The sequence below is a fragment of the Antechinus flavipes genome, chromosome 4 (genome assembly GCF_016432865.1).
Source record: "Antechinus flavipes isolate AdamAnt ecotype Samford, QLD, Australia chromosome 4, AdamAnt_v2, whole genome shotgun sequence".
NCBI classification, from domain to species: Eukaryota; Metazoa; Chordata; class Mammalia; order Dasyuromorphia; family Dasyuridae; genus Antechinus; species Antechinus flavipes.
The window spans coordinates 469,990,270-470,008,659 of NC_067401.1; the positions used below are offsets into that span (position 1 = coordinate 469,990,270).

Here is an 18,390-nt window from a genome sequence, read left to right on the forward strand (position 1 = left end):
CTCTTTTTTGATTGTCAAGCATTCCAAATCTACTGCAGAGAGAGCACAACTCCACCAGGCTGACCCACTGTTCAAATGCCAAATAAATGCTTGCCAAAAATATTATTTTAAGGAGAACGCACCAGGGCAAGTGCTCACAGAGTGGTCAGAAAAAGCAATACAAGGACACTCTCAAAATATCTCTTAGGAACTTTAGAATCACTTGTATGACATGGGAAGCACTGGCACAAGATCCCCCAGCATGGCGTGCCCTCATCACAGAAGACGCTGTGCTCTATGAGCCAAACAGAATTGAATTAGCTCAGAAGAAATGCAAAAGGTGCAAAGTTATAGAGTCTACCATAAGTGTTCAAAGGGACTATTGGTGTCCAATCTGCGGCGGAGCTTTTTGAGTATTTAATTAAATGATTTACACTGTAACGGACTCTAGCACGGTGATATCATTTGGTTCTTTTCGAGAGCGAAAGCTAATAACTATTTCTCTAGCATATTGAAATCCATTTTCTACTGGTAGGATGGGTAGAAACCCACTGTTCTGCTTTTTGAAGCTTCATGAAATAAGACATGGAGTTATCTGTATTGCCTTTTCCACTTTACAACCATCACCTGTAAAGTAGACACTACAAACATGGTGATCCTCACTGTTTGTGTGAGGAAAGACTCAAGGTGATTGATTTTCTCTAAGATCACACAGGCAATAAGTGATGGAACCAGCCATGTAGGAGTCTAGGTGCTACAATTCCAAGTTCAGAAAACGCATTTATACCAAATGACATTTCAAAGATTTTGTTGCTTCTTGTTCACTCATTTCATTCAGGTCCCATTTGGTTATTGAAATAGTCTGTCATTTTCTTCTCCAGCTCATTTTACAGATGAGGAAACTGAGGCAAACAGGGTAAAGTGACTTGCCCAGGATCACACAGTTAGTATCAAAGGCTGGATTTGCACTTATGAACATGAGTTTTCCTGATTCTAAGCCTAGTGCTTTATGCAATATGATGATACCTAGCTGCCCCAAATTTAAAGAAACACAGTATCAGAGAATATTGTAGAATCACAGGATCTGAGTTCAAGTCCTAACTTGACTACTCATTGCCTTGTGATCTTGGGTAAATCATTTAATTTCGCTTGCCCTCAAGTTCCTCATCTGTAAAATGGAGACATTAAACTAGATGATCTCTGAGTTCTCTTCAAATGTTAGATGTATGAGTCTCTGATATTCCGGGTGCTATTTGGAATCAGAAAATCTGTCTTCAAATTCTGCCTCTGCTACTTATTATTATTGTGACCTGGAAACAAATAATTAATCTTTCTGTGCCTCAGTTTCTTCATCTGTCAACTAAGAGAAGGTTGAACTAGATGGCTTCTGAAGTACTTTCTAACTGTATTGATTGCAGAACTTTTCATTTCCTATCTGGAAGTTCCTATCTTAGGGATCATTTGGTCAAACTATTTTATTATAAATGAGGAAAATGAGATCTGAAGAAGAAATTTGCCTGAAAAAACACAACCAGTCAATGGCCGGGCCAGAAACAGAACCCGCTTGCCTTGATGCCCATCACAGTTGGCCGCCAAGACCTGAAAAGCACAGAAACTTCCTTCTCTCTCACACACACACCGAGCAGTATGATGAGGACATCAGCAGATAACTTCTGGTGACCTTGAATGGAGCCCTGGGAAACCGCACAAAGACCTTGAACAAATAAGCCTGGGGCTGAGATAAGGAAATTTCTTGGAGGATGGGGGCAGCCCAGCAGTGGCCTGCAGCCACCGTCATAATGGGAGGGCTGCTCCGGCAGCCAGCTGAGAGGTTGCCAATTGGTTTCCAGGAAGATTGCAGAGAATTTGGCCACCAATTGCTGGGGAATTTACAGAAGAAATGGGGTCACTCCACAGCTGCGAGGGTGGCAGTTAGGAAAGCAGGTTTCTCACTAATGGAGCCTCTTATCTCCAGGGCCAGCCCCAGCCTGTGGGACAATTTTCCATTTACCCTGCTAATAGGGTTGAGGGTGAGAGGAGCTCAAGCTACTTCCATCATGTTTTCCCCACCATGTTTGTTCAGCTTTGCTGTGGGAGGGAGGGAGGGAGAGAAAGACAGACAGAGACATAAAGAGACAGAGAGACAGGGAGGTGGAAAGAGAAGGCAAAGGAGGAGGGGAATCTTCAGTAGAACAACAAGATTGAGAGAACAATTGTAGAATATAGGGACTTTCAAGTTCGCTTAGTCCAACCAATCCATTTTATTAAGCAGGTAAAGAATCATGGCTTCAGCTAGGAAGCAGCAGACTCAGTATTTTAATCCAAATCATAGGATCATCTGACCACACGATCATTGATTAAAGGACTTGAGATGTTACCTAGTCCAACTCCCTCTTTTTACACATGGACAAATGAGGAAACAAAGGCCGAGAAAGATGAAATGACTTATCCAGAGTCCCACGGGTAATAAATAAGAAAAATAGAATTCAAAACCCTTACTTGACTAAAAACATAGGTGAAGAAACTGAAATCAAAGGACTTGCCCTTTCCCCTTTTATCTACCTGCCCAAATAAGGTTCAATTATGCTTCCGTGTCAAGTTCAAGCTTCCACAGCCATAAAACCTTGCCTCTTCTTTTTTGAAATTTTAGCTATGTGACATCTCCAACAAGTGATCATTTTGCTTTTGATTGAAGGTTTCCACTAATGTAAAACCTCCCATTTCCATTCAGGTGTTACATAGTGATATTAAGAGGGTTGAGGGTTTATATATGTGTATGTGTGTATATATATATATAGTTTGTTTGGCTGTTTTGTTGTTGTTTGTTTCTTTGTTTATAGTTTGGAAGCTTTCAAGAGAGGAAACTGAATCCTACCACTGACACCAGAGTCAGATTATCTAACCTTCACTTCTCTAAGCAATTCTCTAAATCTATACATTGATGAGAAAGTGCCAATCTGCATTTATAGATGAAATTTCTTACCAGGAGCTCCTTATATCAAAGAAAACACGGATTCAATCCCTACAGTACTATGAAATCTAAACGGGTTTATCGGTAACTTTCATCCATTGTTCTGCTTTCTCTGACCAAATGGAACAGATCTAAAGTTCCTCCTATTTGGTTTTTTCTAAAATATGTGAAGACTATTATAAGGCTCACTTCTGATTCTAGGGTATTTGAGTCTGATAGGAGAGCTGTGCCAGCCACTGAAGCTTACAGTAAGTTGCTGACCATGGTGCTAACCTTGAGGGCTCATCTGACAAGCTTGCACCTGCGTGCATTTATGGGAGCTCTCATTAGAGAACGGGGGACCTTGGAACCATACTATTCCTCATAAGTCTGGCCAGTCAGTTAATACCAGTTATCATCATGAATTGCTCTCCTTGGTAATCTAGCTCAAGTAGAGATCCGTACACCAGAAAAATGCCCTCCAAAAGTTCTTACTATCCTACGGGAAAAGAAAACAAAGCTGGAACTATTGCTTAAGAGCTTTATTGAATGAAATACCCTAATGTTAACAATACACTGGATCCTACAGGAGCATACTTTCTCTGGGGTCCTAGACCTCACACAAATTTCATTGCTCTATCCATTCACAGAATCAACTTCCATCCATAGTGTACTCACTCCCCAACCAAGCAGAAAAAGACTGAGCATCATAACCAACATGGAGAGATTCCTTGTGCTGATATTAGATCAGACCTGTGTGTACTTTGTCACCTGTGTCTACTTTGTCAGGACTGATAGTTGATCTGGGAACAGGTCTATACCTGTGATTTATGGAAGCTGGTTTTGAACTTTGACTATAGTCCCTAGTGCCAGGGATTCTCTGCTTTTAGACTACAATCACCAGCAGCTGTGAAAGTGCCCTTATAATAATAGAAGTAGGAGGATGCTATTCTAGCAGCAGTATGGACTCATAGGAGGCAGGAAAGGAGCCCTGACTACTGCTGGTCATAATATGGTAGAAAGAGCACTGAAGTGAGAGTCAGGAGATACTGGAAGGGAATCTGTCCTTTGAGAATTAGCCACAGGTGACTATGAATCAATCACTTCACCTGTCTGAATAACGTTTTCCTCACTTGTCAAATAAAGACAATAATACCTACAGTACCTACCTTCTAGAGCTATTGTGAGAATTAAATGACTTACAGAAAGTAAGAGGCTTTGGAAACCTTAAAAGGCTATAGAAATGTCCATTATTATTATCTCTTATTCTATCTTCTCTCAGCATATTTAGGACTTCTTCAGTGACTTTTAATTCTGGATGAACTGAACGTAAGATATTAACTGAAAGTAAATACTCACAGGAATTGACTTCAAGAAATCAGAACTCTGTAGTTATCAGTTGGTCTAACCCCCCATTACTGGTGGAGCAGATTATTTATGTCCTATTTTTGTCAACAGATGACTATCACCAGGCCAGCAGACCAATGGCACATCTTTGATCTGCCTGGAGAGACCCTGTTAGATCTTAGATACTGTTGGAGGCTAAAATGAATTAGGGGTTAGTTATAAACTAAATAATCCAGGTTAATGGCCTGAGATTAAATATGATTTACAAGTGAATCCATTCCTAAATTCCCATCTGAAACACAATGTTCTGAGGTATGACTGTAATCTACCTTCTAGAAGAAGCTTTTCCTGATTCCCATAGATGTAAGTGCCTCTTTATCATAAATAAAAAGATTTGAATTGATATTATATATATGTTATATATACTCATACATGTACATGTCACCTCCCCCAATGCAATACAAACTTCTCAGGGGCAGGAATTGTTTCATTTTCCTGTGTATCCTAGGACTTTGAATGTTACTTAGCATAGAGATGGATTGATTGATACAGAAGTTAAGAGAATGACCCCTGCAGAAGTCAGTTATCTCAGCAACCAGTCACCCTTGGAATATATTGACAAACATGCTTTACTTTTCACTTCCTCCAAGTCTTCCTCTTCAGTGAATCCTTAAATCTTTCTCGGGAACACAGCAAGTGATATATTTACTATTCACCTAAACCATAATTCTCAGTCTTTACCTTGAAGTTTTCTTCAAGGAAAGCAACAGAATTTCGCTTTTGGCCATGGAAGTTTCAGAATTCAGAAGTTTCAGAATTCATGGATATGAATTTTTCAGTTTAGGCCCAAATCACTCATCACTCAGTGATAGCAATTTCCAGCACCTCCACAATTTTCAGGTGCCTGCAAAATCAGTTTTTCATTTATTGGCAGAGAAACAAAATTAAGACTAATCCATCCTATCTCTTTATAATGCATTTTCCATTTATTTGACATTGAAAGGTGAATGTTATCATGGATCTTTGGTTTAATTATATTTGTTTACTTCAAAAGAAGGAACATGACCAAACTATTTGGAATGAGTTTTCTTTGTTTTCTGCTATTTCATCAGAGTGGGAAAACATTTTCTATTAATGCAGATCAGCAAATGCTCTACAACTTTTAAATTTAGGATTGCCCAGCATCTACCCTGTTAAGTCACCTGCCTAGGGTATATAAAAAACTATCAAGAAAACTTGGGCTCAACTCCTGACTATTAAGTCATACTTCCCTATGATTTAAGTTATATTTATGTAAAGGTTAAAGATTAGTACTGAAATTACTATTTCAGTGATATGTGGAACATCCAAATAAGGACTGCAATTTATAGTCTTAGAAAATTGCACAATACTATATGATGATCAATTCTGATGGATGTGGCCATCTTTAGCAATGAGATGAACCAAATCAGTTCCAATGGAGCAGTAATGAACTGAACCAGTAAAAGAATTCTGGGAGATGACTAAGAACCATTACATTGAATTCCCAATCCCTATATTTTTGCCTGCCTGCATTTTGGATTTCCTTCACAGACTAATGGTACAATATTTGAGAGTCCGATTCTTTTTGTACAGCAAAATAATGATTTGGTCATGTATACTTATTGTGTATCTAATTTATACTTTAATATATTTAATATCTACTGGTCATCCTGCCATCTAGGGGAGGGGGTGGGGGAAAGGAGGGGAAAAATCGGAACAAAAGGTTTGGCAATTGTCAATGCTATAAAATTACCCATGCATATAACTTGTAAATAAAAAGCTATTAAAAAGAAAGAAAGAAAGAAAATTGCTTAGAGTTCAGAGAGGTTAAATGATTTATCCAAAATCACACAGTTAGTATTTATCAAAGGCATGAATTGAACTCAAACTTTTTTGGCTTCAAGATTCACTATAGCTATATTCCAACCTGTTTTCTTTCTTATCTGTATCTGTATGAATGAGACTTTATGAATTATTCTACCTGATTAAAGATTATTTTCTTTAAATCAAATAATCAGGAAAGTAATTTGAATAGGGCCTGTATACCTCCCTTAGCCAATCATAACCAATTATGAGAGAGACTGGATCACACCATACTGAAACTGTATAAAAGGAAGAAGCTATCTAAGAATCATAAGGAGAGTTTCTGAAGGCTTAAAATTAAAAGGTTGAAGTATGTCATATAATCACACCTTTGAGGGATAAAAAAGGATTGAGTTGTTGTGGATAAGGGAGATATCAAAGAAAGCTACTGATTCTACAGTTATCTTTGGAGAAGAAGATCCAGGTAACTGAAGTCCCAAGAAAAAGTCAGATCTTTGCCAAACTTTCTCTTCCAGTGATTTCCACAGTTTCTCTAATTAAATGTGTTACTTAATTACCCAAACATTTCCAGTGAATGAAATTTTGCCTCTATTCTAAAGAGACCAGGGGTTAACTAAAGAGAGAGAGAAATATAAAATTAGATAGAAAGTATCATCTCTGCTTGAATATTAGGAAATTTCCTAGCTGGGAGCTCAGAGTGAATGTATCTGATCACACAATTGCCTGTCTAAAAAACTAAATAATAATACTAATAAAGTCAAAGAAGTAATTTTGTGCAGCCAATACTCAGGCTTAAAATTTGCTGTTCTTTGAAATGAAAATATTATAGTAATTTTTGAACACCCAATAAAAAGGAATTTCCTCTCCTTCCTCCTCCTGCTCTTAAATCTTTGTTTATTAATATGGTTAAACATGGTTAAGCAGAAACCCACTGCCTTCCTAGCATATCTGAGAGAACTCTGAAAGGGACATGAAGATGTCATCTAAAGACTACTTGTCTCTCTAATATCCAGGGAATCAGAAATGGTGCTTTGTAGGACCCAATGCTTTTATCTCGGGTATTCTGCACTGGGATTCCAGTGCCTTGACCGATGAATGCCTTATCAGTCTTACTACATCTAAGCCATCTCTCATCATACTTCATTTCACTGTCTAGTTATAGTCTTTCAGCTTCCATGCTATCCCAACTTATTTACTTACTTACATATTTAAACATACTTAAACATTAAAAAAAAACCATAAAAGGGAGGAGAATTGGACATTCAATTATATTATCCTTCAAAAGCTTTTAATCAGGACACTTAGTTGAATAGACAAGCCTTTCCTTATTTATATATTTCCTTTGGATACAAGAAGCATAGTGATTGAATGTAATCCAACCCCGAGAATGTTCTTGGAGTTATCCATCAGTGTCTTACTTGCCAAGGCCCTCTGAGAAGGATCCGGGCAGAGACCAGATATGAAGTTTCTGGTCTAGCTCACTTCAGGGACTCTGGGTGAGAAATGGACTCCCTCTGGTGAAGCAAAGGGGAGGCTACCAGGTCAGCGCCCCGTTACATTTAATCTTGTTCTCTGATGGGCTCATAATAAAAAATGTGAAATGATTTGGTCTGCTTCACTTTCATTCCTTCTGGCCGTGGAGTTTCTTCAACTGAGAAAAGACTTACCTCAAAATCAATAACAGCGGGATTATCCTTTAACGACCTCCCCCAGGAAAGATACGTCTCTGCTGCCCAGTTGTTGGAAAGGCCAGAGCCTGGTCCAACGATTCCACCACGCACGCGTGATATAATGTCCTGAACACCCAGGTCTTCCAAGGCCTTTTCTGCCATGACATGAAAAATAGAGTTTAGTTGACTTAATATGAGTTCTTTTCAGTTTAAAAAAAAAACTCATTAAATGCCAAGGTCTGCAGAACATTCTGTTGGGAATTAAGGAAAATTAGAGAAAGCATAGGCACTGGTCTCATGAACATAGAATCTCATGGCAGGGCAAGCTGAATAGAAACTGAAATAAAAATGGAACGTGCTGAGTGCTTGGTGGAATGGGAAAATGTCATTGTAAGCCCAAAGACAGAATAGCTAAGCTCAGGGATGTGTGATGAAAACTCATTCATCCATTCAGTCTTTCTTTAAAAAAAAAACCTGAATTGTGAAATACCTACTGTGTGCAGAGCACTGTGCTCTGAGGAAAGATACAGAGTTTGGAAAAGGTTCTCCTGCTACTGTCAGAAAGATGAGTTATATTGGGCAGACGAATTAAATGGCTTTGTGACAGAAGGGTAATCCACACACAATCTACTGCTGTTGTTCTTGGAACTTTCCAATATTTGGTTTGGACAATAGGACTCCCATCCAGGCCTTCCCCTAATCTCTGCCTGGATAGAACTTCTCTCTGGGACAGCACTCTGATGATTGGACTCAAAAGGAAATTGTATACACATGGACTAAACTGTGGCAACAAATAGGCAAACTACAATACAGGAAAGACTCAATCTGGTGCACCGGAAGAACTTAGCTCTAGGATGGCCTCATGAGTCAAGCAGAAGTCACTGGCCCAGAAATCCTTGTGTGCTGTGTACCTAGCACAGGGTCTGGTGTGTACTGGACAATACATGCTTGTCAATTGACTGGCAAATGTGAAGTTGATTTACATACAGAGCCAGTCAAGCTGGAAGCTCAGGTGACCATACAGGACTGGACTTAGATTCAGGAGCTCTGAGTACAAATCCAGGCTCAGTCAATCATGAGCAAGTGAATGAACTCCTATCAGCTTCAGTTTTCTCACCTGTAAAATGGGGATGATAACTATATCTACCTTCTCAGATGGCTCAAATGTGATAATGTATAGAAAGCACTTTACAAACTTTAGTGTTCTATAAATGTCAGCTTTTATTATCCTTAATATTAGGAACCCTAATGAGAACTAGCTGAGGGGATCCCAGCCTGAATACCAGGATGTTTATATATGTATAAGCAGGATCTATTCTATGCTCTTTGGGTTGTTTAATGTTATATGAAAGGACTGTGGCTTTGCATTGACATGTGTGTAGAATTCCCACTGTGCTCCTATAGATCTTCCCTTGATGGTGACCAGGAAGGTGACAGTCCCACAGTTCTCTGGCTCACTACTACTTGTGATTCTACAGATTTCATCACTGTCCAGGATCCTTCTCACCTAGAAAGGGCCCTTTTTCCCTGCAGCCCCTTTCTCCAGCTGGTCAATTCATCCTGGAATATTCCTTTTGGAGAAGGAGAGGTTTGATTTTCTTGACCCCAGAAGGTAGAATTAGGAGCAGAAGGTGGGAGTTACAGAAAGACAGAAAGAAGATTGATTCAGGTTTCACAGTGTCTCTATGTTTTCAAAGGCCATGCCATTGGACCCGAGTTCTGACATTTTCTCCTAAGCTGGAAAGGGAGGTAGGGATCCAGTGCTGGCTGGGTTTAACTCTCTGGTCCCAGAGTCTGGGAAAGATGGGAGGTGAAAAAGTGGGTCTTGTGTTTAAATTAGCTGGAGAGTGATTTGTCTCCTTTCTTTTGGCACAGCAGTTCTTGAAAACTGTCTACTAAATAAGTTAAGGGGTCATGATCCATTTGGGAGGAAGGTTGACTCATCCTGATGGATTGATCATTGAATTGAGGGAGTATTTATTGCTTAGAAAATATCAGAGTCTGGATTAATTTAAGTCATTCGAACTCTTGAAATTGGATCCAAACTGAATCAATCATTTGGTAACACATTTTAATTACTTAGTGCCTCACCTTGTATAGCTGTTGACCACAATTCTATCCCTCCTTCTGCCTCACCTTCTCCCCTGAAAAAACCTAATTCAATGATCAGATAGAATGGCCAAGAAAGGCTGGGGCAACTCCATTAATAATCATCCTAAATTTAAATTCAAATAGCATTTCTTAGATGCCTAGTTTCTGCAAATTATCATGCTGGACACTGAGGGAGATGCAAAAATTTCAGAGATCCATAATCCTTGCCCTCCTAGAGGATGAGAGCATACCACTATGGCTTAACACTTATGGCACTTAATAAATGCACATTAATTGAATGATCTCTACTTTCAATGACTCATATGCTTCTTCTTGACCCCAGTTGACATTGTTCACATTGACTTAGTAACTTAGCTCCAGAGATTTTTGTGTCCAAAAATTCTTCACACCCCTGGCAGCCTGGTGATAATGGACATTGGATATAGATTCACCGATATCTACGAATGCATAATTACAAATATTTGTAATTGATAAAGTAGAAGAAGAAAGAAAGACAAAGGTCCAAATCTTTTAGTACCATATTCTAGAGAGGATATTGATCATCTGGAGAGCATGCAAAAGAGTGTGACTTGTATGGTGAAGGAACTCAATCAGGTTCATGCCATCCAAGGAAAGATTGAAGAGCCATTAAGGCCGGGGGGAAGAAAAGACTTAGAGGGGCCCAAAAGCTATCTGAAGAGGCAGTTTATGGTTGAACAGACATGAGCTTTGGAGTGAGAAGACCTGGTCTCAAATTCTATCTCACTCTCATTTGTCATGTGACATTGGACAAATCGCTTCTGTTATTACTTTACTTCAGTTATTTGTAAAATGAAAAATCTAAAAGAGACTTCTCTGTGGCCCTTTTGAGTTTTATGATCCTAAGCATTCAAAGTGTGGTCATGAGTAAGATTTGGACTATGCCACTTGGTTTCATTGAACTAGGAGCAAGGATGGACATTGCTGAGAAATGGATGTGAGCCTGAGGTAAAGGAGAAAAAAAAAATTCAACTTAGAGCTCTCTAAAAGCAAAATGGGCTGCATTGGGGAATAGTAAACTCCTATCACTGGAAGTCTTCAAAGTCTGGCTGTCCAATTGTTGGATTTGTTTATTGAAGGGATTCTTATACAGATATGAGTTGGACCTTGGAGGCTACTTCCAATACCAAGATTCTGATTCTTTGGAAACCAGGAGGTGATGGATAATGTGGAAATTTGGTGTTTTGGTAAGCAATTAAGGCGTTTGTGAGGGACTTACTGTAGGATCCAGTTCCATCTTTCTTACATCTTGAGCCCATCAATTGACCTTCCACTATCTTGAATTGGATACCCAGGGATGCTCCAAAACAGGAACTTATAGCTTCATCAGTAACCTCTAGAAAAAAAGAAAAAAAGTTGGAGGAGAAGGAGAAAGAGGAGGAAAGGGGTAGGCACAGAGATAAAAGGAGAGAGGGGAAGAGAGAGGGAAAAAAGAGAGATAAAGAGACAGAGACAGAGTCACAGAGACAGAGAAAGAGAAAGGAGGAGAGAGGAAAAGGAAGAGTGGAAAGTAGAAGACAAAATATCACCAATCATGAATTAGACATGTTAAAAACAAAAACAAAACTGAGAAATATGTATAGTTGATGTCAAAAACAACCAAGGCCAAATCATGGACTCTCTCTTGGCAACTGTATTCTCACTACACTAGATGCATCGCGGGGCTGAGCTTCTTTTTAACTTCCTTGGTACACTCAGGAACATCCTCTCAGAAACACCAGTAACCCAATCACCCAGGCTTAAAACCTCAATGTCACTTTCAGCTCAACTTTTTCGTTCTTTCCTTCCAGCTCATCACTTGCTAAATCTCTCGACCAGCCACCAATCTATATTGGGTCCTAGGTCATCACCTGTTTCCTGGACTCTTGAAGAACTTCCTTTTCTTTTTTAAATTTTATTCATCAAAGTGGATATTTTCACATTTTATAGCAGAACAAAGGAAGAAGGGGAAAATAAATATTGGTCAAGGAACTTTGTATCTCTATTATATACAGCTCACTTTTTAAAATGTACAAAATTAAATAGGTAATGTTTAAAACTATTTTGTTTGTGATTCTTCCAGCTTCCTGATCTCTTGTTTTTTTTTTCCTTCTTACTATATTAAAGTTGGTATTTTAAAATGTACCAATGGCCATCTTCTTTTTATTTTTTCTTTCAGCTACCCTTACAATTCTCCCTGAATCCTCAATTATTAAAAAAAAAAAGGAAAAATTAAACCATTTAAATAAATATGTATAGGCAAGAAAAACAAATTCCTAAATTAGCTGAGTCTGATAATATATATCTCATCCTATATCTTGTGCCGATTATCTCTCTGTTAAGAAGTGGGTAGGCGATAGGTTTTTAATGGGTTTTCCTGCATCGTTTCTCCATCCCCTCCAAGTCCCCCACTTCAATCTATTCTCCACTTAGCTGTCAAAGTGCTATCAAAAATATACATTTGACCATGACTAATTCTTACTCAACAGATTCCAGTAGCTTCCAATTACCTCCAGGAATAAATATAAATCATAAATATAGGGGGAGCTCCTTCCCCTTTACAGCCCATAATTTCTGCATCTATAATATGAGGGGGATTAGAATCATGAAGTAGGGGCAGGTAGGTGGTACAGTGGATAAAGCCCTGAAGTCAGGAGGATCTGAGTTCAAACCTATCTAGACACTTGATACTTACTATTTATGTGAGTCTAAATAAGTCACAACCCCAACTTCCTTACCAAAACAAACAAACAAAAAAATAGAATCTTCAAATGTTAGACCTGAAAGGGCCCCATTGCTTTGTTCCATGAATGAGGAAAGGTTATTTCTGATAAAACATAAGCTCCTTGAAAGCAGGAACTATTTCACTTTTGTCTTTGTATCCACAGCTCCTAACGTAGTCTCAGACACATAGTTAATGCTTAATAAATGCTTACAGGACGGCCTGACAAAAGTTGTTATTTAGTCATTTTCTGTCATGTTTCTGAGCAATTCCTTTTAGTGTTTTTTGGCAAAAACAACAGGATGGTTGGTCATTTCTCCAACTTATTTTACAGAAAATGAAATGGAGGAAAACAAGGTTAAGTGACTTGGCTAGAACCACACAGCTAGTAAGAAGTGTCTGATGTCAGATTTGAATCCAGGTCCTCCTGACTCTGTGCCTGGTACCCTATCCACTGCATTACCTAGCTACCCCTTTAAAAAAGTACTTTAATGAATTATTTCATTTCAACCTCAATCAAATCTATCAACAAACTAGTGCTAGAACTGGGGATGAAAAAGTAATAGTGAGAAAACCCTTAACCTTCTTCCTTCTATTGGTGTGAAGGAAGGGGTGAAATATGTTCTCATATAAGCAAATACAGGATATAAACAATATAAAAAGAAAGTGATCTAGAGAGTCCCTAACAACTCAGAGAATCAGGAAAGCCATCTTGGAAAGTATATTTCAGTTGAGTCTTGAAGGAGTTCCAAAATGTAGAGATGAGGAGACTATTATAGATATAGAGAACAACTTACATCCAAACATCTGGAGGTGGGAGATTGAATGTCATGTACAGCAAATAACAATCCACTTTGACTTGAGCACAGCATCCATGATTAGGAGGAAAATGCTATCAGGCTGGACAAATAATCTAGAACCAAGCTGTGAAAAGCTTGAGATGGAGAACATAGGAATTTGTATTTTATCCTAAAGTCAATGCAGAGGGATAGGGTGGAAATCCTGAGTTTAATAGTTAAAAATACCTGGCAGCTAGGTGACATCAGAGTGCACAGATCACCAGGCCTGGAGTCAAGATCACTCAACTTCCTGAGTTCAAATCCAATTGAGTCTTGAAGAAGTTCCAAGATGTAGAGATGAGGAGAATATTATAGAAATAGATATAGATATATAGGCAACTTATATACAAAAATCTGGAGGTGGGAGATTGAATGTCATGTACAGCTTACTAGCTGTGTGATCCTGAGGAAATCACTTTTTTGCCTCAGTTTCCTCATTTGTGAAATGAACTGGAGAGGGAAATGGCCAACCACTCCACCTTCTTTGCCAAGAAAACCCCAAATGGGGTCACAGAGTCAGACATGTCTGAAATATCTAAACAAAATGATGGGTGGATTTGAAATGGGAGAGACTGGATGCAGAAAAACCAGTGATGGAGGGCTTAGAGTAGTTTAGTCAGAGCTGATGAAGACCTCTACTAGCGTGGTCATGATGTGAGTAGAAAAAAGATATTGAGGAGCTAGAATCAACAAGCCTAGGAAAACTGATTGAATGAATGAGTAAAAGTGAAGTCCCTTGGTTGTGTACCTGGCTGACCTGAAAAACTGGGTGTGCTCTTTACTAAAAAAGAGAAGGTAAAATAAGGGATGGGGCTACAGGAAAAATGAGTTCTTTCTTTGATATGTTAAGTTGAAAACATTTATGGGATACCTAGGTAGAGACAAGTAGCTAGGACCTGGATATTAGGGAATGGAGCTCAGGATAGAGAATTGTATTTCCCTTTGCCTCACACTAAAAAGCAAACTTTTCTCTTTGTTATTCAATGCCCTTCACAGTGTGGTTCTAACCTATTTTTCTGTTGTTGTTCATCCTTCCTTCTCAAAGAGGATCAGTGACATCCTGGGTGATGTCTTGACTTGCAAGGGATTTGAATTTTAGTGACGCAAAGCTGAACAATCTCTTCTCTCTCTCCTCCAGATCATGGGAGTCCAGTGGTAAGAAATGGGTTAAGATGACTGTGATGGTCCTACATGCAATGGGAGACCATAGACTTTTTGAGCTGAGGTCTTTCCCTATCTTTCTAGAGTGATTGCAGATGATTCCTCCTCACACAGTCCACACTCTCAGCCAGTGACCTGCTTGTCATGTCCCTTTATTCATGTCCCTTCTTCCACCTCAGTCCAAGTCCTCTGTTTTCCTATCTCTGCTTTTTCAAACCCCCAGATACTTTTAAGTTTCAGCTCAATCACCATCTACTTTTCCTCATTCCCTGAGCTACCAATTACCTCTTCAACATCACAATGTATTTTTCATGTACCTTATATTTCTTTATCTATGAAAACGTCTTCCTCCAGTAGAATATAAGTTCAACAATAGCCCTGTCTCACTATTGTATTTGTATCCCTGATCCCTTTCTCAGTTCTTGTTGTTCCATCATTTTTCAGTTATGTCTGACTCTTCATGATGCCAATTGGGATTTTCTTGGTAAAGATACTGGAGTGGTTTGCCATTTCTTTCCCCAGTTCATTTTATGATGAGGAAACTGAGGCAAACAGGGTGAAGTGAATTGTCCACACAGCAAATTTGTGAGGTCAGAGTTAAAAAGTTATCTGAGGTCCCATTTGAACTTGGGGTCTTTCTGACTTCAGATCCGGCACTCTATCCACTGAGCCATCTGGCTGCCCCATTTTCCCCGTTATCTGATATGGAAAAGAAACATTAAATACTGATTGAATGATTGGGAGAGATCTGCCTAAAGATTACAGATGAATCCATGGGAGTTGGTAAGATTGCCAAGAGAGTATGGATCCCAGCTACTTTCAGTTATCCTCATCCTGATTTTATAAAGGAGGAAGTTCATTTATAAGGGTAAGTCACTTACTCAAAGCCTCAAAGCTAAGATGTATCGGGACCAAAATCTGAATGTTTGTCTCTGCTCTTCTAACTGCAAATATAGCTGTTGTTGTGGCTACCATACTTCCTCTCTTTTAGAGTAGCATGCAATTGGAGGAACTGGATGGTACATTTGAGAACATTTAATTGAATCTCCACATTTGATAGATCCAGAAATGGAGCCCCAAAGAGAGGCGATAGCTAGCTTAATGTCACATAGTTCATCAGCTGAGAGAGCTCCCAAACTCTCTCCTCCCCTCATGCCAGGGGCTGCTGGGTAGATCTATAAAAACACTAAAATGTTTTGTGCTATTGTTTGGAAAAATCCTGGATGGGAAAAAAACCACCATTCTGAAGTGGTTGAATCAGATCTGAGAGACTCAGCTCCAAGAGGAGGGAACTAACTGGTTAAGTACCAGCACTCAGCTTCAGGCAAAAGGCTTTTTCTCTGCCAGCCTTCATTTAAGCATTTTTAATTTTTAATGTATTACTAATTGAGGGAAACTTAGCATATTTAATTATTTTGATTAAAAATATTTCAACAGTTATAAACAAAAGTGGGTGAGATGTGCTCCCTGGCAGAAACTCGAGTGATTACTGAGGTGAGTGGTTTAGTGGAGTGTCTCAGAAATTAAAGTTGTTACCAGCTGATTAATTGAGTTAGGAGGCTTCTGTTGGGTAATTAGGTTCACAAAAGGTCTATGGATAGGCTATAATAGGCTGTCAGTTCAAGCAAACATCATACAGCCTATACTTGATGGTACATAGTGGATGAGAGATGGAATGGACTTTGAGACAAAGCACGTTAGTAGCTAGAATGTTAGTCCTCAAAAGGATATGAGAACATAGAATTTAGAATAATGTCAGAACTTTCAGAGACTTCAGATAGAGAAGGTTATAACACAGGGCAAAAAAAGACCTTGGAAATCACCTAATTCAACTCATTCATTTAAAAGACAAGTACACTTAATCCTAAAAAGAAGTCACTTGCTCCAGGTCAGATGGCTAGTTAAAGTTATATAATATACAGCAAGGTAAAGACACAAATCCACGGAGAAGACAGAGCTAAGACAACACAGGTTCTCTTAAACTCTAGTAGATATTGACTACTTATATAGGTGATACTCTTGGCAACCTTAAGAGATGCATGAGTGGCTTTACAAGCAGGCATAAAAGGCAACTACTGTCATAGTATAATTTCACCATGAATGGAAAAATTCCCCTCTTCTAGAGAAATTTTTGCTCGGCACCTGAGAGGCAAAGTACTTCTTTTTAGACATGCACTTCAATCCCAACTCTCTTGCCATCTCCTCTCACCACCTTCCTTTTTCTCCTCTTTCCTTCCCCAGTCATTCTGCAACCATGAACCTGATCCAATTAACTTGGTCATTGTTCCTGGATGGGTTGTGTCAATCTACTCCCCTTCAGTCACACTTACCATCCCGCCCTCCTCATAAGTTTTTTAATCATAATTCATAATATGCCATGATCACTGCTTCCCTTTGTGCATTGCCTTCCACACTAAAATATGATTTCCTTGAGAGCAGAGACCTCTTTGCTCTTTATATTTGCATCTCCAGTGGAGAGCAAAATTTGAAATATAGTAGGCATTTAATAAATGCTTTTTCATTGATTGTTAATACTTTAGCCATATCTGTCTCTGATATCTTTTGGGATGTTTGAAGTTCTACTAGGTAGTTAAATGGCAAAATTAATTTTGCCTGGGATCAAAACAACTTAAATTAAAATTCTTCTTCACACACTGGACTGCAGACAATAGAAGTAGTCTGGTAGAGCAGAAAGTATGCTGGATTGGGAAATGAAGGTGGAGAATTATTGCTATGTGAACTTGGGAAACCATTTAACTTCTCTGGGTTAATGAGGAAATGAGGAGGTTGGACAAGATGGCTTCTGAGATCCATTCCTATAAAGGGAGATCACGTTCTTATTGAGAAAACAAGACCCATATGTGAATAGCAAGTGAGAATACAGGTGATTTTGGAGCAGTCAGAACCTCCCATCAGATATCTCTGCATTTATACAGACCCCCCCTCCAGCTCAGGTCTTTATCACTTCTCATCTATATCATTGCACCAGCTTCTTCATTGTTCCTCCTGACTGAGTCACCTCTCAGCATCATTCTTTATAGTCTTGTCAAAGTATTTTTTTCTAAACTCAGATCTGATCACATCATTTCCTTACTCAATGACTTCCAGCAGCATTCTATTGCTTGTAGAATCAAATAGAAATTTTTCTTTAGCTCTTAAAAGTCCTTCATAAAGTAGCCTTAGTGGCTTTCCAAATTTGTTGTACATATTTCCCCTCCCTATTCTGTGTTTCAGTCCAACTTGCCATTTTTCTTCTCCTCAAACCCAGCTCTCTACATCTCAACTCAACTGACCATCCCACATAGGTAGATTGCACACCTTTTTAGCTCTGCTCTGCAATTAATGGGAGAGACACACCGGTTGTTTCGATTACATCCCAAGCAACAAGCACAGTACTTGGCACATCGTACTTAATAAAGCACTATGTTTACTACTTGATTAATTAAATGATTGATAATATTCCAGTAACTGTTTTGGTCTACTATTCAAGGACCTATGGCATAAATATGGAAAGATTCTTCACCAAAAGGAAAATGAACTAGATGGTGAATTCTTCAGCTGCTGTTAAAAGCAAAACTACTATCTGCTACTCACACATGTGCCATTTCTACAAATTTCTACAAAGTAGGTGACAGAATAGTGGGAAGGATGATAGAAAATGCAATGAAGGTTTTTAGGCTATCTTTTAAACTATCTAGAAATTTAAATTTAATTAAATTGAACCTGTACATGTGTGATCCTTGTCCAATGAGCGGTAAGTGGGTTGAC

The 18,390-nt window shown here is 38.8% G+C and overlaps 1 protein-coding gene across 1 annotated transcript in view; it reads right to left on the bottom strand.

Moving 5' to 3' along the window:
* Positions 1–18,390, bottom strand: part of C8A (complement C8 alpha chain) — an 82,389-nt gene that overhangs the window by 12,594 nt on the left and 51,405 nt on the right. The window contains exons 8-9 of the mRNA XM_051999591.1: positions 11,141–11,257; positions 7,789–7,946 (exon numbers count right to left, since the gene is read on the bottom strand). Coding sequence (XP_051855551.1) covers positions 7,789–7,946; positions 11,141–11,257 — 275 coding nt within the window. The remainder of the gene's footprint in view (positions 1–7,788; positions 7,947–11,140; positions 11,258–18,390) is intronic.